The following is a 27,886-nucleotide window of genomic DNA, read 5'->3' on the forward strand; positions in this document are numbered from 1 at the left end:
TACACCAGGAAAAGTCAAACCTGAAAGCAAAGTTAAACAAAGTGGAAAAGAACCTGGCAGGGGAGTACACTAGGTATTCTACGAGGCTGGAACTTACATCCAAGTTGGTTTTTGTATACAAGTATTTTATTGAACATAGAGCCCTAAGGGGGGCGCTGTTGCACACACTGCCAGATGCAGCAACCCGCGTGAGCTCCGGTGGAAGCTGAGGCCAAAGAAGCTACAACTCGCAAAATGTAGCCTGATTTTATATAAAAATATCCTGAAGGTCGTCTGAATGGCTTTACTACATGCGGGCGAAAAATCAACACAATCGGTGCTGAATATCCGGATAAATACTGTGTGACAGGAGACAGGAGAGCTCCAGTGGAAAGCGCTCTCCAGGCCCTGGAGGGCACGAGAAACTAAGTTTTGCCTAATGAAGGACCAGCCGCTTCGCATTCATCGCCGGGAAGCTGTGAGAATACTGGATCACAACTGGGGGCCAGAAGCCACACTCCTTCCCTCCCATCCCTCGTGCAAAACCGCTGGCGCTCCGGGCGAGTCCCGTCGAGCACTGGCTGATAGGAGGACCGCCCAGCTCTGAGGTTAAGCCGCAACGCAGTGCCAACAGGCAGCCGGTAAAACACACGCACCTGGGGATAGTCTGCTTCGAATGATCACGCCCATTACGGAATGGACGCACGCAGCAGACTTTAAAGACACGCAGAATCCCCACAGATGATATCCCGACTCTGAGGAGCACAGCAACCTGTATCGCACCAGACGGTCTTCCCGCCTTTAATAATACACGTCCAGGCACGAATACCTGGGTACACCCGCAGGGCCCCCCAGCTTGAATGAGCGCACAGTGTGCGGCAGCAGTGGCACGGACTGATCCCAGAAGGGGAGATCAACACGAGAGCGCCAGGGCAACACATGATGCGCTCGTACTACCATAAGGCCTGAACGCATAAGCTGCTGCCGGGCCACTCACACAGGGCAACGCTGAGTTGGGAGACACCCAGCCCTGAGCAACTTCACCGCGGACACCAGCAGCATCTCTGCATGTCTGCTTCACAGGTTGTCCCGGGCACCCGAACTCAGGCAGGAGCTCATCATTTCAACACATTGAAACATCATTCACTGCCAGAATTAATCAACAATAACCTACCGTCCTAAGTTGTATCATACCAAGCTGTCGCCTCGCGAAACAATGCGACACCAGGCCGGGGATTTGAGGGCCTAGCCCTGACCTGAAAGGCATTGGGTGCACAAATCCATGGGGACACGGAGGGACAGTGGTGGTGCTGCCACGCCTAGCGAAAACAGACGCCTGGTGCCTGCACCCGACCGCTGATTCCCAAATCAGCATCGACTAGCTCACACAGAGAATCCTGGCACTGGTGGTACCACAAGAACTCATACAGCCCCACCATTAGAGTGTGAGCTGGTGCACCACCTGCAGAATACCGTGAGGCAATCCCATCGTGAATGTGCTGTAGCAACAATTCACAATCTACCGCCTGGGCGCTGTTGGACCTCAATAGTAAAACCTGACCCCCGAGACGCAAAGAGACTCAATAGTTACATTATTAGGACAGATCGCAGACATCTGGCAAGTGAAGGAGACAGCACAATGGCTACGCCAATGACTGGCATGAACCAGGGAACCTGCACTGCTTGAAATTCTAGGTTTCCACGTGGCCATATAACTGGCAGAGAATAAGCCTAATACTACAGAGAACCGCAGCAGAAGAACCTACAATCTGCACGGGTCACTAACCCATCATTAGAGGAGAAGAAGGGGCAGGCTCCAAAAAGGGAAAAGGTGCCATAGACAAGTTCACAACCACGGTTGTCAGGACAGACATGATGCCAACGTAAGAACTAAGCAGACCCTACAACCCATGCCCACCTTACCGGCAACCACTATGGACCCACAGGCAGTATTCGCGTCAATGCAGCAGAACTTTGTGGCTCTGAATGACAAACTGGATGGCATTAACATGAATGTGATGACTTTCAGGAATCAACTCGAAAAAGCCACCCGTCACATCACGGAAGCAGAGACGCGAATCAGCACAGCAGAGGACACACTAGAAGCACTACGCAACACAGTGACGGAGATGGCAAAAGGCCTGGAAGCGGTGAAACTTAAATGTGAGGACTTGGAGGCTAGGTCACGCCGCAATAATATATGCATAGTGGGGGTCCCGGAAGAAGAACTCAAAGGTCCTATGGAGCTTGCTGTGGAGGAATTACTCAAGGAACTGCTTGGGGACCAGGGCTGGTCCTCCATGTTTGTTGTGGAAAGTGCACACAGGTCACAGGCACCGCGCCCCAAGCCCGGTGCCTATCCTAGACCAATCATTGCAAGATTAATGAACTATAGAGATAGAGACCTGGTCTTACGTACTTCCAGAGACAACCAGGAACTGTGATTGGGCTCCAATGTGATTCAGATCTTCCCGGATTACACACTCGCGGTTCAGCAGGAGAGGCGTTCTTTTATAGGGGTCAAGAAAATGCTATGCGAGAGAAAAGTTCCCTAAGCGATGCTGTACCCAGCCAGACTTCGAATGCAGCATAACAATAAGACATATTTCTTCACTTTTCCGGAGGAGGCAGCCAGCTTCGTGGAAGCAAATATCCCAGGATAGCCAAAACAGACTCCGACCACCACAGAGGACAACAGAAGCAAGTCGCTGCAGCATGGACAGGACTGAGGGAATAATAGCACAGAAGACGAAGAAGTATAAATAGTTGGGAGGCGGCATCCAAAAAAAAAAAAAGAAACTTTAAAGACAAAGGATGCCTCTGTTTTTATTATGAGTGCAAGTAACAAGCAAGTAAAGAAATACTGAGGGCAGACAAGTGATGGGGCCTCATTACGAGTAGCGTGGTAAAAATGGGGTCATTACCGGCATGGCGGAACGAGCGGGTCCGTGCTCGTATGACCCCACTAATAGCGGGTGATTACGAGTGCGCGAGCGCGCGCGAACCTCCATGCCGGTAATGGCCATACCGGCATGCCGCAAAAGGCCCTCCAACCCCCCGATAGCGCAATCACAGGACCCACCGATACCGGCAGCGCCTAAGAGGAACCCCTAAATACCGACCCGGTAATACCAACATGCTAATACCGGGCTCGGAAAACCGGACCCGGAAATAATGTCATCGCGTCGGAACGGGAAATGGCCCGGTGGCCATCTTTAAAAACACAATTCATTGCCATCCTCCCGCACCACCAGTTGATTCCTGTTGAGCTCTGTGGCAATACTTTGAGGATGTCCAAGGCTAACAGGAAGACCACCCCCCGGCTGCGGAAACAGCGTTTCTCCGACGCTGAATTGAATATGTTAGCGGACACTCTTGCTGCACATGCAGACCTCATTAAATCCCATGACGTGAAGCGTGAGATCCAGCAGAAGAAAAAGGACATCTGGCAGGAGGTAGCCCGCAAGGTGTCGGCTGTGGGGACCACCCCACGTACTGTCAGGGATTGCCGTAAGAGGTGGGACGACCTCCGCTTGAGGGTCCGCAACATCATAGCAAGCAACAGGAGAGCGGCCATGGCCACAGGCGGGGGTCCCCACTCTCCTGCAAAAATGATGCCCTGGGAGGAGACCGCAAGCAGCTTCATCAATCCAGAGTCGATCGAGGGATTCAGGGAGATGGAGATGGCTGAGGCATGATCCCCAGAAGGAGGTGAGTGACCCTGCACATCCCTGTAGGGGAAACCATGACATAGCACAAGTGATGTGGAAGAGAGTCTAGGCAAGGCAATGCATGTCTCAACACCCACATTAACATATCCAAGTCCAGATTGCGGCCCAAACCCTGCCACACAGAAATGCATGCTGAGTGCCAATCCCATAACCAACACACGGCCAACACACCTGGACCGTTCCCATGTAACACATCACACAAACCCCAAATCAACGGCATGCCACCTGCCATGCAGTGAATGACAAAATGCCCCCTCAGAATACCCTGTGTGACACACCTGTAAGACATGAATGCATGAATGAATGAATATTGAACAGCACAATTTTATGCCTCTGGCATGTAACACTATCACTGATGCCCTGCATCTCTTCTACCCCCCAGGAACCGATGAGGAAGATGCCAGGCAAGAGAACACTGCGAGGGCATCCACGTCCCACTAAAAGAAAAGGGCTACCGCCACCACCACCTCCATGGCAGACAAGCAGGCCACACCCACAGGCAGTGTGCCTGACCGAGCCGAAACACAGCCAACAACACCTGCTGCCAGTGTGCCGGACACACTTCAGACCCAGCAGCCCACACCCACACCAGTTGGAGGGGAGTCCCTACATGCGCCGGCCACCACCGAGGATGACTTGGATGGCAATGTGGACCAGGAGTGAGTCACAGAAGTGACATGTCCACCCAACCCAAGCCCCCGAGTATATTGTTTTTTTGGGGGGTTTGTGGGGTGGGTTTGGGAGTTCACTGGGGTTTTTTGGGTGGGTTTGGGAGTTCACTGGGGGTTTGGGGGGGAGTGTTCACATTTCTGATGTTTGAACTAATACACACGTTGTGTGAAAAACATTCAATGGCTGGACATTGTTCATTTTGTGTGTATCCATTTAATGTGTGACGGTATTCAGTGGCCAACTCCCAACAATCCTTGTGTGCATGTCCACATGGACCCAGTGAGTCACTGACACATATCTATCATAGTCCCTGTGGTTCAGAAGTATTCGTGAATCAGTGCTTGGCGTACTGCATGGGCCTTCCCGTGCATCACGTACTGGCAGGGGGGCTACTTCACCTCCGTCTCCATCCTCATCATCGTCAGGTGGCAGTGACACATTTCTCCAGGCGCACATGTTGTGCAGCATGACACAGGCCATGGTGATCTTTGCAACCTTCTCAGGCCTATAAAGGAGTGCCACACCAGACCTGCTTAGGCAGCGGAAACGCGCCTTCAACAGGCCAAAGGTCTGCTCAATCACAACACGGGTACGGGTGTGAACACGATTGTACTCCTCTTCATGGCTGCTCTGTAGGTTCCACACAGGGGTAAGTAGCCACGCCCTCAAGGGATATCCTCCATCACCTGCAAGTGAATACAAATAGGTGTCTGTCACTCTGAGCTGCCACCTTCAAGAGGCACAGTCATGGGTGCAGCTATTTGGTGTGGACATGCACATGTCCCTGTACGTATGCAAGAATGTTAACTAGATGCATACTATACTGCTATGAGGTGTGGTAGTGTGGATGGCGTTCAATAGATGATGAAGGGTGAAATAATGCATGCTGAGGCGGATGTACTGTGGTTGTACAACAATGTTTAGCCTCCCATTTATGCTGTGTATTATACACTGTGCATGGTCACACCAGCCACATTGCCACAGTTGCAATACTGTTCAATCATGCATTGCTTGACATACCCATGGTGGCGTGGTTGTGCCTCTTACTTGTTGTCATCGATATGCATAATTGGTAAAATGTTTGCCAGTGATGTGTCATTTTGGGTTTGGGAGATTCAGGTCAGGAGTGTCTAGCTCTGCATGCATTCTCCAATCACCGTCAATTGCCACACAGGTGGAGTATGCATCCCCCCCTTTCCCACGCAGGTGGAGTATGCTTCTCCCCCCTTTCCCAGCCAGGTGGATTATGCACCCCACCCCCTCTCCCACCCAGGTGGAGTATGCATCCCCCCGTTCCAACCCAGGTGGAGTATGTATCCCCCCCTTTCCCACCCAGGTGGAGTATGCATCCCCTCTCTTTCCCACCCAGGTGGAGTATGCATCCCTACACATCAGTAGCCCATTGCACTGTCATGGCCCACTCAGGCAACTCACCAAGCAGCCAGGCACGTGGTCCAGCATGTCGCACCATGTGAGGGTGTAGCGTGGAGATACGCAGCACCATAGCATCATGTGTTGATCTGGGAAATTGGGCGCAGCATTGTGTGATGATCTTGCCGGAGTCACATGCCATTTGCACATTGATGGAATGGTATTGCTTGCAATTGCGGTACACCACCTCTATGGCATGGGGGACTACCAATTCCACATGGGTGCAGTCCAGGGCACCAACACAATTGGGCATGCCTGCCAGTGCATGGAAAGCTACTTTGGTTTCGGCTATCTCCTGGGCTGTCCGTGGTAGGGATATGGGGGTGCTTGCGTGCTTCAGGAGGGCATCCAGCACTTGGTTCAGCATTTGTGAAAATAGTGGTTGTGACATGCCATGCAGCTGCCCCACTGTGTGTTGATAGGTGCCTGTGGCCAGGAAGTGGAGCACAGACACCGCCTTTAGTAGCGGGGGGATGGCAGTGCATATTTCTATGAGGCTGCCAATGTCGCTGTGTATCATGTCCACTATGGTGGTGATGGTGTCCCGGTCCAACCGGTACAGGGTGTGGATCTTCTCAGGGGTTAGGTTGAATGGACTGGGTCTGATGCGAGGGATTGGTGGCTGCCTACGAGGCACTGCTGGCTGCACTGGTGGTAATTGCTGGCCCTGTCTCACCCTCCTTCTCCTGCGTCTCCTCTGTGCTGCCTGTGGTTACTGCTGTAGTTGTTGTAGTTGGTGTTGTTGCTGTAGTTGTAGCAGTGTGGGCATGTCCTCCAGCGCCATGATTGCAACAGCTAGTGGTAGCATTTTGGTGTAGGAAGGGGTGTGGTGTTTGGATGTACTCATTTTATACTGGCCCAGCCTCCATTGACTCCACATGTGGTGATTGTCTGCACCTGTGGCAGTTGGCTTGATTGCTGATTGCTGTTTGCGGGTGGTCCGTAATGCCTGTATGGCCGGCATCGTGCAGCCCCTGATTACCACCTCCGGGATGCCGGTATTTGCATGTCCGCGTGGGTTGTGATGTCCTCCTATTACCGGCATGCCGGCATTTCCTCCCCAAAGGGGCGCGTGTACGCGCCCATGCCGCTATTAGAGGCACTGTTATTTAGGGTGCCGCTAATAGCGGGTTGGCGGGTCATAATAGACCGGAGCGGTAAGTGATGCCGGTAATCCTTTACCGGCATCGTTTTTCCCTTACCTCCAACCTCGTAATGAGGCTCATGGTCTTTGGCCTTGGCTGCCAACGCAGCGACCCCCCGATGGATGTGCATAAATTATATGGACCATTAAGGAGAGTGGGATATGGGGGGCATAAGGAGTATGACATAGTTGAAGTTCGGGGAACTATGAGGGTGGAGGTGGGGGGAAGGGATGTTGGGTGGGGTGTTAAAGTTAAAAATGCACAGATACGGATCAAAAGGACATACGAGAATTTTATGGGACACTTGTACAACATGTACCTAATGGACGCCGCTGTCACATATGGCTAAGAAGGATCAGAACGGGATCACATTATTAAGCCGGAATGTACGAGGATTGGGGACACCAGTAAAGAGGAGGAAAATAATGGCGTACATTAACAGGCTGGGGGCCCAAATTGTGTACCTTCAGGAGACCCATCTGTTGGGATACCAAGCAGAAAGGATGGCACCTGGATGGGGGAATCATCACTTTTGCACGACATACTCCAGCAGAGCATGTGGTGTGCTAACGCTGATACACAGGTCAATACCATTTATGCACTATAACACGGAAAGCGACCCAGAGGGACACTATGTGCTAGTACACGGGAGGTTAGCTTAGAACATTGTCAGATCACTCCCCGATTTTGATAACTATGCATATCCCCAAAATCGCACCACAAAGATCACCATGGAGGTTCAAGGCAACAGCAATGTCAGACCACGTATACAAGAGAAGTTTTACCCAGCACATTAATGAATACTTTGAACACAATGATGGCACAGTGGGAAACCAGGCGATACTATGACATGCCTTTAAAGTGTATATAAGAGGCATAGCCATGTCTACAGAATTTGGGGTACTCAAAGATAACCGTAGGGAATTGAGAAGACGGGAGAAGGAAATTGCTAAATTACAGGAACAATACACCACAGACCCCAGACCACAAACTAAACTAGATATCAAGACCCAACTAGAGGAGTATAGAGCAGCAACGGACCGAGAGATTCGCTATTTCGATAGACCCGCCGCAGCGAGGCGATATGGGGAGCAGGAACGTCCTGGCAGGCTCCTAGCAAAGATGTTTAGAGGAGAGAAAGGAGGCACTATCATCTCCTGCATAACTCGGCCAGATGGGATAGTAGTGACAGACCAGAAAGAGATAGAGAAGGTTTTTTTAACTTTTACTCCCAGCTGTATTCTCCTACAGGCCGCTCTCATTGATAAAGACGGACGCAAACATATTCACGAAGATCCTTGCTACACGGCTAACCCCCCTGTACCACATATGGTCCATGAGGACCAAGCAGGCTTGATACCGGGCAGGTCCACGGGGACAAATATTTGCTGCTGCTATGTTATGTTATGATATGATATGGCATTTATAACGCGCCTATACACAAGTGTTTCAAGGCGCAATGAGGCAAGGGAGGGGGAACAGAGGGAAGACAGACAACGATCTTACTAGGCCAGGTGACATTCAGATTGCAAGGGAAGGGGGAAAAGGAAAGTGCGGGGGTAAGAGGGAGGTGGAAGTGCAGTACATAGGATAATAAATAACAAGATAAATAAAAGAACGGCCATCTGGTGGCAAGTGCAGGGTGAGTGCAGACATAAGTGCTGGTGGGGGGACTGTAGGGATACAGAAAGCAGTCCCCAGGTGCAGGGGTTGCCAGAGAGGCAGTGCAGGCGTGCAACTGGCAGGGCTTGGGCCCGAGATGAGATGGGTGGCCAGGTAATCCTGCACTATCAGTATCAGCAGGACTTCAGCAGGGGAGAGGGGGAGAGAAATCAGAAGCAAAGAGGAGGGTTTTAAGGTGCTTCCGGAACCAAAGATGGTTCTCCTCAAGTTTCAGGGACGCAGGGAGGCTGTTCAAGAAGGAGGCCCCAGCCGAAGAGAGAGATCTACCACCAACTTGTTGCTTGGCAAAGCGACTGACCCTGAGGGAGTTGGAGGCGGATGAGCGGAGAGCTCGAGAGGGAAGATATTTAGGACGAGAGAGTTGAAGGTATTGAGGCCCCATGCCCCAGAAGGCCTTGTGGACGATGCAAAGGGTTTTGAACTTAATCCTTGCAGCCACTGAGAGCCAGTGCAGAGATTTCAGTCCTGGAGAGATAAGACCCCTGGGCTTGAGGCCAAGGACAAGTCTTGCAGCCCTTTCACCCCGGGATACCACAAAACAGAAACAGAATTACTGTTACAAAACAGAAACAGAATTACTGTTACTGCCACTTGATCCGGCGGTATTACTGCCAGATTACAAGTGGTGGCAATGTTAGTCCCCATTTAATTGGAGTCCATAGGACTAAATGGAGCATTTCAACGCAATTACCATGGCAGTAATTCCGCTGAAAACAGGCAGATGTTGACAGATGTATACACAGCTCATAGCTGGTGGTAAATCCTCCAACTTTCTGCTCAACTCATACTTGGACGGTGCAGTAATGCAGCGGTATATGGTAATACCTCCGCATTTAACCCTCACTGCTCAACTCATAATGAGGCCCAGTGAGAGCAGCAGACTGGCTTTCAAATGTTGTTCAGAGGGAGTCAGAAGGGGAGTCCAAACCCAGATACGGAGAGGATGCGGGAAGCCTGCTTAGGGCTCCATCTTAGACCTTGTCAGAGACTGAACTAAGAGGAATAATGAAAGCTGTATTTATTTTATTTTATAATATTTATAAAAGCTGTAAAATTATTGAAAACTATATCTCAGACATTGCCCGAATCAGGCCGAGGGGAAAGGAGAATGTTAACCGGCTATTGAGGGCAATATATCATACCCTGGCAGGAGCCAGAGACCAATGAGGAGAACTAAGAGACTATTAATGGCTGATAGCTTTGTCACAAGAGGGCGACCCTCTACTAGTGAGTGTGGCTTTTTATGCCATGCTAGTACAGTTGCAATGGGGAAGGATACTTGCTGGTAGATGTGTGTCAAAAGGTATCATTCTAAGCCCTGGAAGACAACAGGCAATTACAGTTTTATTATATTTACACCACACATGTGGCCTAAGCAAGGGGTGAAGGAAATACTTGCTGGTAGGAGGTGTTAAAATGGATTTCTGAACTCTGACCTGTTGGGCAGAGGTTCAGAAGGCCAGCCTAGTTTCTTTGAACAGGGCAACCTTCTGGAAAGCCAGACTAATCACGGTAGCATTGGCGGCGGTCAAGACTAGGTCTTAGGAGGGGTGAGGGTGATTGAAAGCCCACAATGAGCACACATAGCAAACAATAGCACCAATTACTCACTCAGGTGTATATTAAAATATAAATACATTTATAAAAGGCCTTTTAAGTAAAACGCAAAGTAAATATTCAGCAGTAATAACAAAACCAACACAACACTAATCTAGCAAACATATATACAGTCACCAATGTCCTAAAGGAATAGTGCACAGTATTGATCCACAACCTGCAAAGAAAAGGATCAATATCGTTTAGGTAGTCCTTCACAATTCAAACCCTAACTAAGAGGCCAGCCAGTCTCTAAGATGAGTGGAGCCTTGAGCTCAAAAGTACTTTTGGTGCTAGCACACGTGATTGTGCAGTGAAGTCAAACCGGGGTCTCTTCAAGGGGCTGCAGCGACTCAGGAAGGTGGGTGAGGCAGTGAAGAGTAAGTTCCCACTATTCGAGAAGGGTCACCCCAAGAGGGCAGGACAGGATGCAAGAGTTTGGAATAGTTCAGTAGTACAGGCTACCTTGATAAAGAAGAGTGGCCCTCAGGGGAAACTCGTATGTAAAAATTGATGGATGTGCAAGGGGCCACCGGTAAGGGTTGCAGGTACTCATCGACCCTCGATGTACTCTGGACCAAACTTTGGCAGTCAAGTCCACTTCGGTCACAGGTTCAAATCCTGCAATTGCGCAGCTCTGCAGCTTTCAGAGGCTGCATTCCAGGGATGGTTCTGTGGCGGGACAGTGGTGATTTCTCCACTCCTGGTGATGGGATCAGGCCAGTTCTGCTGCAGCGAGTCTGAGGGCACAGTGAATACGTATGCTCGGGTTCAGGCGTACTCTCCTAATTACAGACCTAGGTATGCCAGGTGTATGAAACTCAGCGTGAGAGTGCCTTATACCCAGAGTTTACAGTCTCCAAAGGCTCAAGTAATAACTCAAGACGGCAGTGGTCCTAGGGCAAAGGCCCCGTACGAGCTGGTCAGTTCACTGGGCGGTCTAGGAACACTTCCGAAAAGGCTCGTTTACAGGTTAAGTTGAAGGTGCCGAGAATAGTTTGTCCCACTATTCCAATGGGTAAAAGCACCCTTGCAGGCCTTCTAGGTTCTATCAGAAACACAGGGTCATATGGGACAACAGTGGGCTCAGGGTATGCCCAGACGTAGGTCCCGTGCCTGCTGGGCCTAGAGACCCAAGCTACTCCTCACTGATGAGACCCAACAAGGCCGAAGCATGTTTGGGGATGCTTGTGGCCTTGTGCAGAAGGGATGTGACCTAGCAGTTCGGGCTCGACTGACCAAGCCTGATTTGCATATGGTCTTTCCCCTTCTGTAATGGCTTGGCAGGCGAAGAACGATGGTCTGGAGGGTTGCCCCGAGTAATGCCAGTGGTTATGATTCAGTCTATACCTTCCAGACATCACCTCTTTGTTTTTACACTTGTACATTCACCAAAAATCCTTCAAGGGTTTCTAGGGCCTTAAAAATGAAAAAGGAACCCCAGCATACTGTAGTGTAAGGTACATTGTGCACTGATAAAATGCTACTAAAGAATAGCAACAAGTGAAAGACTAAGGGAAACAAAGTCTCCCAGTACTGATTGTCTTAAGGGCATGTCAGTGTCCTCATAACAAAATGAGCAAAAGCCCAGCGGAGTACAGCAGAAGGCTGAGCTCCACTGGCAAAAGTGAGGGTAGGGTGGTCAGACAACAGCAACACGTTGGGGGGTTCACAACTGGTGGGAAAATTACCCAAAAATGAAAATCCTTCCTAGCAGGAGTCAGTCAAGAAGCAAGCTGGCAGCTATGTCACTGAGACCGATTTTTGTGATGAATCTGATGATGTCATCACTCCTTTCCCTGAGATAGCCTCTCCTCATGTGGCCAGGGCATGGCAGCCGCTACCTGACCCTGAGGGGAACTATTTGAGGGAGGACCACATGGGGGGAGGCGACCCTCAGGGAATGACATGACATCATCAGATGAAGCACAATACCCCCTTTCCCTTTTAGGGATATTCCCTCCATCCCTCATGCCATAATGGCATACTGCTATCACCCCTTCAACAACTCAAGCAATGTGCAGCAAAGGAGACTGCAAGCCTAGCAAATTCTCTAGTGTTTGCTGGCACTCACCTGTGACCGGGAAATGCAAGCAGTCCAAAACAAGGAATGGAAGGCAGCTGCTGTGACGATTGGAGAGAGAGGCCTTCTCCAATCCACGAGAAGCAAGTAGCTGAGAAGCCAGGACCGATGTGGTGGTGTCAGACAGCTCACCACCGAAGGAAGAAGTAACTGCTGAACTGAGGGTCGCTGTGGGAAAACAAGGAGCCAGAGAAGAACTCCCAGGCATTCGCAGACGCTGGGGAACAGCATTTCTCTTACCTAAGCTGAGAAGATCGCAGGCATTGCTTGATCCTTCTTCTTCGTCCCAGTAGTTTGTGAATTCTGGGAACAGAAGTCCATTGTGAATGATTGACTTTTGGAATTCACATAAGCATTTTCAAAAGGTTTTGATGGCAAGTTAGTTCTGATTGATTGACAAGTGGAATTGACAGAGGTGATTTTATCACATTGGAAAATTAGACCATGGTTGGAATTTTGGTCAGATGTTTTGGTAGAAGGGTTTTCCCTGATCTTCATTGTGGATACATGACAATAGGCCATAAGGGTTTCAGACATGGGGATGTTATTTTCAAGGGAAACTGGGGCATACCATGTCTCATCCAATGGAACCACAATATCTTCCCGGGGCTGTCTCCTCCAATGTGATCCTTCCTCATATAGCTGCCCCAAGGGACAGGATCAGGTAGTGGCTGTCGTCCCCCGGCCACATGGGAGAAGGTCACTGTCGGGAAATCAGTGATGACTCCACCGGATTCATCACAGAGAACACACAGACGCTTGAGCCTACCTAAAATATGAAATTGTTGCACTTGACCAACAAAAGCCCAAAGAACTATTCTTGAAAGAAACCAAAATTGTGAAGCTAAATTGCTGTTGTACTTGGCCAAGAGAGGCCCAGAGACTGTGAAGTCAAACGGTTATGGTGCAAGTGTTGGACTTGGCCAAGAGAGATTCCAAAGCACTGTGGTGAATTAAACTCAAGGAGTAGAGAGGAATTCAGAGGAAGGGAACATCCCTCTGAAACAAAGACATTTAGCTTTAAGAGGTCCAGAGAACACCAATGTATGAAAACCTCAAGGAGTAAAGAAGAATCCAGGGGAAGAGAGCTACCTTCTAGAACCAAGAACGTTATCCTTGACAAAACATTTGTCCAGCTCATTTATCCTTCCTTCATGAACACTTTCTCCAAACCACTGAAGGTTAAAGACACTTCCCTTTTTCACCTTGGAGTTAAGTTTGTAGTGTGGGAGTCAGAATAGAACATTGGGCACAGGACAGTTTTGTTTTGACATCTTGACACGGACAGAGCCTTTGTTTTATTTAGGTACGGAAATTCCTCTACAGCAGGGTCAGCGAGACCTTTTCCCAACCCATTTTATTTTCAATAAACGACTCTAACCAACAACATAGCAAACTTATGTCTGGCTCTCATTTCGGACTCCTCACACCACTTTCATAATAACACACCTGGAGGGCACCTTTTTAGAGCTGACTGGTGCCGGTGAGATGTTGGTATGAGCCCCAGGTGACTGGTGCCCAACTCTTCCATAAGCCAATCCAAACATAAGATGGACAGGTGTCTCATCTACACTACCACTTTGAAAACTCCTCTGATGTCTGATCTTCTTTACTCCCTTCTCCAAAACTTACTTTCATGCCTCCTGTATTTTCCCACTCGATGCAATGTAACAATCACCCCTCTTCACCTGCCCTTTTAGCTTTACCTTCAATGCATTTTCTCCTCTCTCATCTGCTTCTAAGGGCACTAGATGGGTTGTTAACCTTTACTTCTCTCACTCTTTCATTCACTTATCTTGCTTTTGTTATGCCAGCCTGTTCATAATCAGAGACTTTCTTAACATTCCTTTCTCACCTCCCCCCTCTTCATTTCTCTCTAATTTATCTCTCCTACTTACCTTTACCTTCTCCTCCCATGTTATCAGGTTGCTTCATTCTCCTTCCCCCTCTTCCACTTTTCAGTCTCTTCCAGCTTCTGGTCCCTATTTAGCTCTTTAGCCTCTGTTCTCAAATATTTCACTCCTTTACCTCCTCAGATTGTCTCCCTCCACAGATCTTCCGACTACCCTCTCCTTTATTTATCTTCATCCTTCCTTCCTCCTCTTTGCCAACTATGTATCACTGCCTCTCTTCTGCTCACTCTACATTCATCGCCTCACTAGCCCTTGCATCTCACTCTTCACAACTATCAAACTTAAAATACTCATACTGTGCATGATTCGGAAGCTGCTGAAACACGAGAGTGGACCCACCTCCAGGACCCCCAAACACAAGAACACTCTCAGCTGTGGAGTCTTTGGTGCCAAAAATGGTGAGTTGTTTTTGAGATTTGAATTGTTCTGGGCTTCCCTTCCGGAGTGATTCACAATGACAGGTGCAGCTCTACGGACAGAGCCACATGAGTGTTTGCCATTTGAATCCCAGACAGTCTCTTCACAGCTGGCCACTGGCACTTCACTCGCCAGTCTGCGCCAATGGTTCGTTCGTATGATCGTGGAGGGTTTCTACAGCAACCTACAGGTAGATTATTGCTGGTCATCTGAAAGACAAACCAGTTTTTAATGCTGGATGTTATGGGGCTGCGGGATCCGTCATTCCTCTTTTATCCCACACTTCCTACTGTCACTAATTGCTTTCCTTTCCTGTAATGTAAACTCCAAGCAGACCTTGTTACTGGTACTCCGGTGCAAATCTGACCTCTCCTAGGCCTGACACTCAACACAAGGGCATGAAATAAATTTAATAGGGGTTGATGGGGCAAGAGAGTGAGAGTCTGAACATAGGGGTTCACCTACAGGCATGATAAATTCTCATTTCTCTTCATTCTCTTTCCAGCTCTTACACCTCTTATGCTCTCTGGCCCCGCTCTCCAAGTATTTTCCATCTTACTCTCAAATCTTTCACTCCTTCCCTCCTCCTCCAACTGTCACCCTCCCCAGGTCTTTTCCCTCCATCCCAAAACCTTTTGCATTTTCATCTCATCTTCAAATGTCCCCTTCTACAGGTTTTGTCGCTCTCCTCTCCTTCCTTTCTCTTCCTCCCCTTCGTACATCTGTGTATTCGCCTCCCTCATACTTGCTCTCTTTTCTTCTCACTCGCCATTTCATCTCACTCTGCATCTGCACCACTCTTGTCTACCATCTTCTAACACTCACACTCTGAATGATCTGGAAGCTTTTCAAATATAAGCGGACCCATGTCCGTGGCCTGAAAATACTGTACCACACTCGGCTGTTGTGCCTTTTTGCGCCAAGTGTGTTTATTAGTCTATCAAATTTGAATCACCCTTTGCTCCTAATTAGTTCACACTGACAAGCACAATTCTGTGTAGTTCACAAGAGGGTGGCCTGCTGTTTTGAATCCCAGACAGTCTTCACATGGCTCACCACCATTCCCCTTTCTATAGACACCAGTCCTCTGTGAGTCACAAAATTGTGTATTCCAGTTGATGTGGGGGAGCAGGGCACTGCATTCCTGTCCCCCATCTCTGTTTGCTTTCTTGTTCTGTAATGTGAACTCCAAACAGACCTTACTCCTAGGTCAATGGTGCAAATGTAAACGGTATTAAGACCGGTTCAGCAATAGGGCATAATAACTTTATTAGGGTTTTTGGTGGGGCGAGATAGTCTGACCATATGGGTTTCATGCAGGCATCAGGGCTTCTGAGAAAGTGTTGGGAATAACAGGATGAGTTATTGACAAAATATTCTGGGGAACACTAAGGCAAGAAGGGGGAGCCCTTATACCCATGTATTCGGTTCTTACAATAAACAGTGTTTGCCACTCCATGAATTCGATCTAAGCATCTATTCAATTAAAACATGACTGGTTTGTTTATTGAAACCTAATAATAAAACAGGGAGAAACAGTGGTTCTCCCTATGGTATCCAGAAACTTGAGCACTTTTTTGTAAGTTCATTACCCATCATCCTGCACTTCATTCTTTATGAAGGAAAATCTTCTTATATAATGGTCTAAACCCTAAGAAATTCCACTATCAACCCTACACCAGGATAGATGATTCAATAACATAAAAAAAAATTTAGAATGAGAACTTGGAGAGACCATGTGAAGATTGATGTATTAAGTATTCTAGCGAGAAGGTATTCTTTTTAAGGCTGGTGATGTGTTGGGGCTAGGTGGCCCCTCCTCCAAACCCTATATTACAGAGTGGGTGGTGGGACCCAGCGTCTGGGGTCACCCCAGCCACATCCCCAAGCCTGATACACGGTAATTTGTTACACAGCCCTCATTATGCCTGTGAATTTCCATGCCAGTTCTATGTTCATAGGACCAAGAACACCCTTGCCATTATCAGCAGCTGGCGCTTGCTCCAATCTGGGGGTTTAAGCCCCATAGGAGGCCCTGAGCCTGAACGTGGCTCCCCCGGCTAAGCAAACAGCCAATAGGCTGCCCTGAAACGTAGTGACTGCTGTATCCTACATGCATCTGAGTGAACAGGAGGGCCCACGCCAGAAGTCAATTCAGTGGTCCTAGTGCCACCATCAGTGTCACTCCCATTCTGGGGCTTGAGACCCTGGGCCTGCACTTGGCTTCTCTGCCTAGCCTGCCTCTGAGAATCGGCATTATTAAAGCAGGCATACAGGCTAGAGGCTAATTAAGTAAAACATACCATTTATTTGTTTCTGCTGAACCAGGTTTTCTACAGCTAAGGGATCCAAACCAATGGTAGTTCCTGTTCAGCCTTGTTTGGGTCCGGACAGGCCTGTACTCTTAGGGCCTCCCTCCCTTTCATTCCCCACATCCTGGCTGCCACTCCTTTTTATTTTACAAATGTCCAGTATGTGAGTTTCATCACCAATGTCCATCAGCTGATTATTACAATCTATTTTACTCTCTTAACCACTCAGGTTACTGCAGTCTGCCTTAAAGTCCATCGTGATCAATTCTGTATTGTCTTGCCATTGCATTTTAGTGACCTATTGCCATTGTATTGTAATTGTCCTGCACATTGCATTTTAGTTGCCTTTGGCTCTTCCTTTCCTTCCCTCTCTAAATTCTCCATTTATAATACACCCATTGCTCCCCTTAATGCTACCACTCACTCTCTATTTACCTTTTAAACACTCCTTCCAAACGCTCGCCCCGCTACCCATCCCCATTCATCTCTACCTTCCCTATCTCCATCTCCTCCAAGTCCCTGAATTTCGCCCCTCTCACAAAAGACATTCTAACCATCCCACTTTTATTAATCTCATCTACCCGCTTTCCTCCCTTTTCTGCTCTTCCCACCATCCATTCTCTCCAGCTATGTATACGCTCTGGCATCTAAAGCTACCCCCTTCCTCCTCTGCTACCTGTGACACCCCCCAAAGCTACATCATTCTTTTGCCCTGGCTTTTTAACATATACCTTTTTCTACTGGCACAACTCATTTTCTCCTTCTCGGCCAACTTACAGTGCTACGCTGACGATACACAACTTTTCTTCAAACTTCCCACTGACACCCTTGCAGCCTCCTTCATCCCTGACTGCCTCTGTGCCATCCAGGCCTGGTGCACTGCCAATTACCTCTGCCTCAATGCCACCAACACTGAGATTCTCCCCATTGGGGCCCCTGCACCATACTTCTTTTATGAAGTTAGGTGGGGTTGTCACATAAAATGTATGATCTACAGTCTAGTAGCCACGGATATGGTTGGCCACTGTAATGACAATAGACAAACCAAGAAAGATTTTTATTTCACTTATTTTCTCTTTATTGTAAAATACAACTGGTATGGGGGGTAGTAAGGCCTAAGGGACACGCTACGTGGCTCCCTACTGGGGAGAGATTATCAGGTAGGTTAGTCTTAACAAGACAGTATGGTCAATGATTGACATAAATCAGGCGGTTTAAGCTTCTAAAGGACTGAGTTCCTGAGTCTGGCCCTATCTCTTGCTCAGGACCGTGCTGCACTGCATGGATGAGGCAGGCAATCAGGGTTCCTGGCAGTTTGCAGTTTGAAGCGCTCCAGGACACTTCCAACTTGGCTATTGGAGGTCTTTCTTGTGAAAGACAATGTTATGGTGATCCCTATGGATGTATTGGCACAAGGTATGTCCCCCCAATGCCCTTAGGTCTCATCAAGGGTCTACGCAGATACACCACATCACCCCGGCCCTCATCAACCTTCAATGGCTCCCACTGCAAGCACAAATCCCCTTCAAGCCTTGCTGCATCATCTATAGGGCAGTGACCCTCAAGTCACCCAGCTACCTTGCAGAGAAACTCAGCATCTCTGGCGGGCGGGGCACCACCAGAGCCAGGACACGTGCAGACCTGAAATCCGCTGCTGCAAAAAGGAAAATACCAGAAAACAAGCCTTGTATGCCTATGCCCCAAGACTATGGAACCTCCTCCCCGTCAGCATAAGACTCGCTCCCATGCTCCTACAATTCAGAAAAGAACTCATGTCCCACCTCTTCAAGGAATCTCTGCGCCTCAATACCTAGGCCATCACATCCCCCCTTGCGCCACCTGACTCACTAGACGCTGCCTGTCCCTCTGCTCCCCACCACACGGTACAGCTGTACACCTCCTCTGTGCCCCTCTGTATCCCACCCCCGCTGTATATCTGTCCTGTTGCTAACTCTGAAAAGCTATGTTATGAATCTGTACTGTTGTATACCTCTGTAAAGCACTCTGTTATGTATCTGTATTGTTGTATACCTCTGTAAAGCGCTCCTTTGCTTCTCAAAGCCAGTTTTGTGCTAAATAAATACCATAATAATAAATATTAATAATAATAGGTCATCTGACGGGCGTAAGGTACCCAAATCCTTGAGATAGTTGGACCCCAGGGTACCAGTGTGTTCCCCCCAATACAGCACTGGATGTGCCTCTGTTAAGTACTACTGCTGGTCTGGAGTTTTTTCACATTGGTACTTGGGATTGTGCCTTTTGTGCAACCACGACTGTAACTGTCTATGCACACACACTAAACCAAGCACTGTACCAAACCTCCCATAGCACTCTTTGCTGGGTGTCAGGAAAAATAACCATTTGCATATCTTGCACCTATGACAACTTTTTCATCAACAAAACTTACTGGTAACAGCTTCCAATACTCTACATATAAAACACCAAGACCTGCCTAAAACCTCCATACATCCAGAAATACTGGGACAAGGAGGCTGAATGGAGTAATGCAGATCACCAGGAACGAGAAGCACCAGATACACTCTAGTGGCTGTGAGCGTATGATAGGTACCGAGATATTTAAAAACTTTACCCAGCATGAAGTGGTAGAACTCAACCTGAGAAAGCCGAGCCCTCTCGGTGTTGACCGAGGCTCTCTGGGGACGTTAAAATGACCTTAGAGCCCGCAGGCTCGGGAGGAAGGCAGGAGACAAAGGACTGCAGAGGCCAGTTCACCATGCAGCAAATGCAAGAGGGAAGGAAGAAGAAACTTCCTAGCAGCCACGGGAACCTGGACACAGCCTCACTACCACCCAAACACGGTGCGAGAGCCCAGAGGAAAGTGGGACATCAGAGTGCTGCCTCCTGTCTACAGCGAGGGAACCGAAGGACGCCACAAGAAATCTGTGAGTCCTAGAGAGAGAGAGAGAGAGAGAATGGCCCACCAAGGCGCTTCAGCAACAGTGCCAAAGAAAGACAAAAATGTATGCAGTGATTTGATTTTGATTTGATTTGATTTTATTCTTATAAAGCGCTGCTAACCCATAGGCCTCAGAGTGCTACACAAAAACAAAAACTTACAAACAACATGAAAAGAATAAATAGCATAAATACATAGGAGCAAAACACAAAAAACAAAGCATCAGAAGGATATAGAAATTAAGTGACATTAGCGAAAAGTTTAAAATAACACTACAAATCATAAAAGGGGAAATTACGCGACCCATTAGAACAAAGCACATCAAATTACAGCAAAAAAATAACAAAACAATAGATTAGACAATAAGCTCAAGATTCGTAGAGCCCATAGGCAAATATTTACAAAGTTTCAGATACATGGGCAGGGTACCAGCTCCACATCCCACCAAAATACAATCACTATTCCCCTGGTAACAACAGTTGGCTAAGTCAATTCTGCGCAAGAGTTTCAAATCAGAGGAACGCACTACGCCAAGCCCCGTCCTTGCACGTAGCCATGCAAGGACTTTATTACGGAGTGCGTCTCTGGGATTCGTTCTTAGCTGATCTGGGGACATTAGAAATAATGAAGTTCTGATTGTCCAACACAAGGGCCTTGATGTCTTCATTCTCCAGAGATGGCATGTTAGATTTCCTAAGGCGCACAGACCTTAGGTCTGTCCTTTTTGGCTTCTGCGCCTCCTGATAGCCGGCTAAACGTGCTGGCACAGGTAAAGTGGGGGGTTCCAGTAGAGCTATTCTCGGATTCTGTGGTGATATATTCACTAAAGGAGAGAGGGTGGATGATGAATCCTTACGAGGGGGGGACAGGTCAGCCCCGACGCCAGTACATTGAGCCCTCACTTTTTTGTGAAGAGGATCTGTTTGAGTAGAGCAGGTTACTTTAGCCGTGGGCCACATGCTACTATCTGATCAGTTTGGTAGGAGCAAGACACTTTAATATTGGACAACACAGTTGTAGATGGGACATTGGCTGCATGCGCATTTTTAAAGAAGTAAAACGCATGATATTTTTCTGCGGAAATATCTAAAGACACGAGCCATGCATCAAAGTCCTCAGACGTGTTACAATTGTTCAGCTCAGTTATGAGAGTCTCCTTCCAAAGGCTCCAATGCTCAGACACAGCAGTCATATCAGTGTTCTTCACTGAGACACAGGGCAAAGATGAGGAGGGGGTGAGATTATTCATACTCCCCTCTGGGGAGAAGGGAGCCACAAAGGTGCAGGGTAGCCAATCCCCATTAGTTTCAGAGATTGAGGATGGCACTTGAGAAATCTTGTTGGTGTTGTCTTCACAACTGAATAATCCCGGAGTGGTCAAAGTAGATGGGCTGGGGTCGTTAACCTGCAAGATGGAGCTGTTAGCACTGACTCCCCCATGGGCTGAGTAACTTTTGTTGGATATGCCCATAGTTACTGGGCTCCTTGAGAGAGGGGCCACACCGGTATCAGAGATAATGCAAGGATCCTCGGGAGAGCCCAAGGAGTCTGGCAATAACTTGACATGCTTGGTGCAAATACGCTGTCTTCTACGACAACTACGGGCTAGGACTTCAGCAAGACGATCTTTTTTATTGGCCCGTCATAGAAACCGGAGAATCAGCCATAGGTTGAAATAAAATGTCATACAGCAGAATGCAGCTACTAGCCAAGCACGGTGTGCTTTTAGAGGTAAAAGAAGAAAGAAAATGCTGTTTAAAAAAAACAAAACAACCACTGACTATAGACAGTGAAGGTATACCTGCTGGCAGTGGGGAGAACGGCCGTAGACTGCCGTAGGCTCAGAGCACCAAACTTTCCGTGGGTGCGACAGGGCACGGCAGGACACAGCGAGACGAAGCACAAGAACAATCCCCCTCCAGAAGGAGGGAGCCCGAGGCACCGTGCGCCAGAACATCAGCAAACGAAGCACAGGAACAGTCCCCCTCCCAGAGGAAAGAGCCTGAGGCACCGCGCACAGAGACGCCGGCAGGAGCGGTTAGAGGAAAGCACCTAGCAAACTAATGCCGTCAAGCCGCACTGCCGTAAGAAATGACAGCCGCTTCCGACAGTGAATGAGAAGGAATATGAAATTTAATATTAGCGAAAAAGGGTTTACAGATAAATGTGAGAGAAAAGCAAGTTTTGCAATTGTATAAAGTAAATAAGATGAAAAGCCCTAGGAAGAGAGTAAACCAGGGAAAGCATACTTTCAATTGTATAAAAGCAAGTTTGTAATTGTATAAAGTAAAAAAGATGAAAAGTCCTGGCTGGAGAGTAAACCAGGAAAAAGCAAGTCTGGAAGTGTGTGGAGTATATTACACGAAAAGCCCAGGAAAATATTCCAAGTAAGTCAAATTCGTAAGTCTACTAAGTAAATCATATAAAGAAGTCCTGGCAGGGGAATACACCAGGAAAAGTCAAACCTGAAAGCAAAGTTAAACAAAGTGGAAAAGAACCTGGCAGGGGAGTACACTAGGTATTCTACGAGGCTGGAACTTACATCCAAGTTGGTTTTTGTATACAAGTATTTTATTGAACATAGAGCCCTAAGGGGGGCGCTGTTGCACACACTGCCAGATGCAGCAACCCGCGTGAGCTCCGGTGGAAGCTGAGGCCAAAGAAGCTACAACTCGCAAAATGTAGCCTGATTTTATATAAAAATATCCTGAAGGTCGTCTGAATGGCTTTACTACATGCGGGCGAAAAATCAACACAATCGGTGCTGAATATCCGGATAAATACTGTGTGACAGGAGACAGGAGAGCTCCAGTGGAAAGCGCTCTCCAGGCCCTGGAGGGCACGAGAAACTAAGTTTTGCCGAATGAAGGACCAGCCGCTTCGCATTCATCGCCGGGAAGCTGTGAGAATACTGGATCACAACTGGGGGCCAGAAGCCACACTCCTTCCCTCCCATCCCTCGTGCAAAACCGCTGGCGCTCCGGGCGAGTCCCGTCGAGCACTGGCTGATAGGAGGACCGCCCAGCTCTGAGGTTAAGCCGCAACGCAGTGCCAACAGGCAGCCGGTAAAACACACGCACCTGGGGATAGTCTGCTTCGAATGATCACGCCCATTACGGAATGGACGCACGCAGCAGACTTTAAAGACACGCAGAATCCCCACAGATGATATCCCGACTCTGAGGAGCACAGCAACCTGTATCGCACCAGACGGTCTTCCCGCCTTTAATAATACACGTCCAGGCACGAATACCTGGGTACACCCGCAGGGCCCCCCAGCTTGAATGAGCGCACAGTGTGCGGCAGCAGTGGCACGGACTGATCCCAGAAGGGGAGATCAACACGAGAGCGCCAGGGCAACACATGATGCGCTCGTACTACCATAAGGCCTGAACGCATAAGCTGCTGCCGGGCCACTCACACAGGGCAACGCTGAGTTGGGAGACACCCAGCCCTGAGCAACTTCACCGCGGACACCAGCAGCATCTCTGCATGTCTGCTTCACAGGTTGTCCCGGGCACCCGAACTCAGGCAGGAGCTCATCATTTCAACACATTGAAACATCATTCACTGCCAGAATTAATCAACAATAACCTACCGTCCTAAGTTGTATCATAACAAGCTGTCGCCTCGCGAAACAATGCGACACCAGGCCGGGGATTTGAGGGCCTAGCCCTGACCTGAAAGGCATTGGGTGCACAAATCCATGGGGACACGGAGGGACAGTGGTGGTGCTGCCACGCCTAGCGAAAACAGACGCCTGGTGCCTGCACCCGACCGCTGATTCCCAAATCAGCATCGACTAGCTCACACAGAGAATCCTGGCACTGGTGGTACCACAAGAACTCATACAGCCCCACCATTAGAGTGTGAGCTGGTGCACCACCTGCAGAATACCGTGAGGCAATCCCATCGTGAATGTGCTGTAGCAACAATTCACAATCTACCGCCTGGGCGCTGTTGGACCTCAATAGTAAAACCTGACCCCCGAGACGCAAAGAGACTCAATAGTTACATTATTAGGACAGATCGCAGACATCTGGCAAGTGAAGGAGACAGCACAATGGCTACGCCAATGACTGGCATGAACCAGGGAACCTGCACTGCTTGAAATTCTAGGTTTCCACGTGGCCATATAACTGGCAGAGAATAAGCCTAATACTACAGAGAACCGCAGCAGAAGAACCTACAATCTGCACGGGTCACTAACCCATCATTAGAGGAGAAGAAGGGGCAGGCTCCAAAAAGGGAAAAGGTGCCATAGACAAGTTCACAACCACGGTTGTCAGGACAGACATGATGCCAACGTAAGAACTAAGCAGACCCTACAACCCATGCCCACCTTACCGGCAACCACTATGGACCCACAGGCAGTATTCGCGTCAATGCAGCAGAACTTTGTGGCTCTGAATGACAAACTGGATGGCATTAACATGAATGTGATGACTTTCAGGAATCAACTCGAAAAAGCCACCCGTCACATCACGGAAGCAGAGACGCGAATCAGCACAGCAGAGGACACACTAGAAGCACTACGCAACACAGTGACGGAGATGGCAAAAGGCCTGGAAGTGGTGAAACTTAAATGTGAGGACTTGGAGGCTAGGTCACGCCGCAATAATATATGCATAGTGGGGGTCCCGGAAGAAGAACTCAAAGGTCCTATGGAGCTTGCTGTGGAGGAATTACTCAAGGAACTGCTTGGGGACCAGGGCTGGTCCTCCATGTTTGTTGTGGAAAGTGCACACAGGTCACAGGCACCGCGCCCCAAGCCCGGTGCCTATCCTAGACCAATCATTGCAAGATTAATGAACTATAGAGATAGAGACCTGGTCTTACGTACTTCCAGAGACAACCAGGAACTGTGATTGGGCTCCAATGTGATTCAGATCTTCCCGGATTACACACTCGCGGTTCAGCAGGAGAGGCGTTCTTTTATAGGGGTCAAGAAAATGCTATGCGAGAGAAAAGTTCCCTAAGCGATGCTGTACCCAGCCAGACTTCGAATGCAGCATAACAATAAGACATATTTCTTCACTTTTCCGGAGGAGGCAGCCAGCTTCGTGGAAGCAAATATCCCAGGATAGCCAAAACAGACTCCGACCACCACAGAGGACAACAGAAGCAAGTCGCTGCAGCATGGACAGGACTGAGGGAATAATAGCACAGAAGACGAAGAAGTATAAATAGTTGGGAGGCGGCATCCAAAAAAAAAAAAAGAAACTTTAAAGACAAAGGATGCCTCTGTTTTTATTATGAGTGCAAGTAACAAGCAAGTAAAGAAATACTGAGGGCAGACAAGTGATGGGGCCTCATTACGAGTAGCGTGGTAAAAATGGGGTCATTACCGGCATGGCGGAACGAGCGGGTCCGTGCTCGTATGACCCCACTAATAGCGGGTGATTACGAGTGCGCGAGCGCGCGCGAACCTCCATGCCGGTAATGGCCATACCGGCATGCCGCAAAAGGCCCTCCAACCCCCCGATAGCGCAATCACAGGACCCACCGATACCGGCAGCGCCTAAGAGGAACCCCTAAATACCGACCCGGTAATACCAACATGCTAATACCGGGCTCGGAAAACCGGACCCGGAAATAATGTCATCGCGTCGGAACGGGAAATGGCCCGGTGGCCATCTTTAAAAACACAATTCATTGCCATCCTCCCGCACCACCAGTTGATTCCTGTTGAGCTCTGTGGCAATACTTTGAGGATGTCCAAGGCTAACAGGAAGACCACCCCCCGGCTGCGGAAACAGCGTTTCTCCGACGCTGAATTGAATATGTTAGCGGACACTCTTGCTGCACATGCAGACCTCATTAAATCCCATGACGTGAAGCGTGAGATCCAGCAGAAGAAAAAGGACATCTGGCAGGAGGTAGCCCGCAAGGTGTCGGCTGTGGGGACCACCCCACGTACTGTCAGGGATTGCCGTAAGAGGTGGGACGACCTCCGCTTGAGGGTCCGCAACATCATAGCAAGCAACAGGAGAGCGGCCATGGCCACAGGCGGGGGTCCCCACTCTCCTGCAAAAATGATGCCCTGGGAGGAGACCGCAAGCAGCTTCATCAATCCAGAGTCGATCGAGGGATTCAGGGAGATGGAGATGGCTGAGGCATGATCCCCAGAAGGAGGTGAGTGACCCTGCACATCCCTGTAGGGGAAACCATGACATAGCACAAGTGATGTGGAAGAGAGTCTAGGCAAGGCAATGCATGTCTCAACACCCACATTAACATATCCAAGTCCAGATTGCGGCCCAAACCCTGCCACACAGAAATGCATGCTGAGTGCCAATCCCATAACCAACACACGGCCAACACACCTGGACCGTTCCCATGTAACACATCACACAAACCCCAAATCAACGGCATGCCACCTGCCATGCAGTGAATGACAAAATGCCCCCTCAGAATACCCTGTGTGACACACCTGTAAGACATGAATGCATGAATGAATGAATATTGAACAGCACAATTTTATGCCTCTGGCATGTAACACTATCACTGATGCCCTGCATCTCTTCTACCCCCCAGGAACCGATGAGGAAGATGCCAGGCAAGAGAACACTGCGAGGGCATCCACGTCCCACTAAAAGAAAAGGGCTACCGCCACCACCACCTCCATGGCAGACAAGCAGGCCACACCCACAGGCAGTGTGCCTGACCGAGCCGAAACACAGCCAACAACACCTGCTGCCAGTGTGCCGGACACACTTCAGACCCAGCAGCCCACACCCACACCAGTTGGAGGGGAGTCCCTACATGCGCCGGCCACCACCGAGGATGACTTGGATGGCAATGTGGACCAGGAGTGAGTCACAGAAGTGACATGTCCACCCAACCCAAGCCCCCGAGTATATTGTTTTTTTGGGGGGTTTGTGGGGTGGGTTTGGGAGTTCACTGGGGTTTTTTGGGTGGGTTTGGGAGTTCACTGGGGGTTTGGGGGGGAGTGTTCACATTTCTGATGTTTGAACTAATACACACGTTGTGTGAAAAACATTCAATGGCTGGACATTGTTCATTTTGTGTGTATCCATTTAATGTGTGACGGTATTCAGTGGCCAACTCCCAACAATCCTTGTGTGCATGTCCACATGGACCCAGTGAGTCACTGACACATAACTATCATAGTCCCTGTGGTTCAGAAGTATTCGTGAATCAGTGCTTGGCGTACTGCATGGGCCTTCCCGTGCATCACGTACTGGTAGGGGGGCTACTTCACCTCCGTCTCCATCCTCATCATCGTCAGGTTGCAGTGACACATTTCTCCAGGCGCACATGTTGTGCAGCATGATACAGGCCATGGTGATCTTTGCAACCTTCTCAGGCCTATAAAGGAGTGCCACACCAGACCTGCTTAGGCAGCGGAAACGCGCCTTCAACAGGCCAAAGGTCTGCTCAATCACAACACGGGTACGGGTGTGAACACGATTGTACTCCTCTTCATGGCTGCTCTGTAGGTTCCGCACAGGGGTAAGTAGCCACGCCCTCAAGGGATATCCTCCATCACCTGCAAGTGAATACAAATAGGTGTCTGTCACTCTGAGCTGCCACCTTCAAGAGGCACAGTCATGGGCGCAGCAATTTGGTGTGGACATGCACATGTCCCTGTACGTATGCAAGAATGTTAACTAGATGCATACTATACTGCTATGAGGTGTGGTAGTGTGGATGGCGTTCAATAGATGATGAAGGGTGAAATAATGCATGCTGAGGCGGATGTACTGTGGTTGTACAACAATGTTTAGCCTCCCATTTATGCTGTGTATTATACACTGTGCATGGTCACACCAGCCACATTGCCACAGTTGCAATACTGTTCAATCATGCATTGCTTGACATACCCATGGTGGCGTGGTTGTGCCTCTTACTTGTTGTCATCGATATGCATAATTGGTAAAATGTTTGCCAGTGATGTGTCATTTTGGGTTTGGGAGATTCAGGTCAGGAGTGTCTAGCTCTGCATGCATTCTCCAATCACCGTCAATTGCCACACAGGTG

The 27,886-nt window shown here is 48.9% G+C and overlaps 1 protein-coding gene across 38 annotated transcripts in view; it reads right to left on the minus strand.

Annotated features, from left to right (window-relative positions):
- LOC138491680 (von Willebrand factor A domain-containing protein 5A-like) overlaps nucleotides 1-27,886 on the minus strand; it is a 925,839-nt gene that overhangs the window by 184,693 nt on the left and 713,260 nt on the right. For 24 of the 38 annotated variants that reach the window (XM_069618327.1, XM_069618326.1, XM_069618336.1 and 21 more), the window contains one exon: nucleotides 12,561-12,623. The exons of the other annotated variants lie outside the window; for them this stretch is intronic. In XM_069618327.1, the coding sequence (XP_069474428.1) occupies nucleotides 12,561-12,623 (63 nt within the window). The remainder of the gene's footprint in view (nucleotides 1-12,560; nucleotides 12,624-27,886) is intronic. 38 annotated transcript variants of the gene reach the window in all.

This window comes from Ambystoma mexicanum, chromosome 10 (assembly GCF_040938575.1).
Source record: "Ambystoma mexicanum isolate Mex_15411 chromosome 10, UKY_AmexF1_1, whole genome shotgun sequence".
Classification (NCBI taxonomy): Eukaryota; Metazoa; Chordata; class Amphibia; order Caudata; family Ambystomatidae; genus Ambystoma; species Ambystoma mexicanum.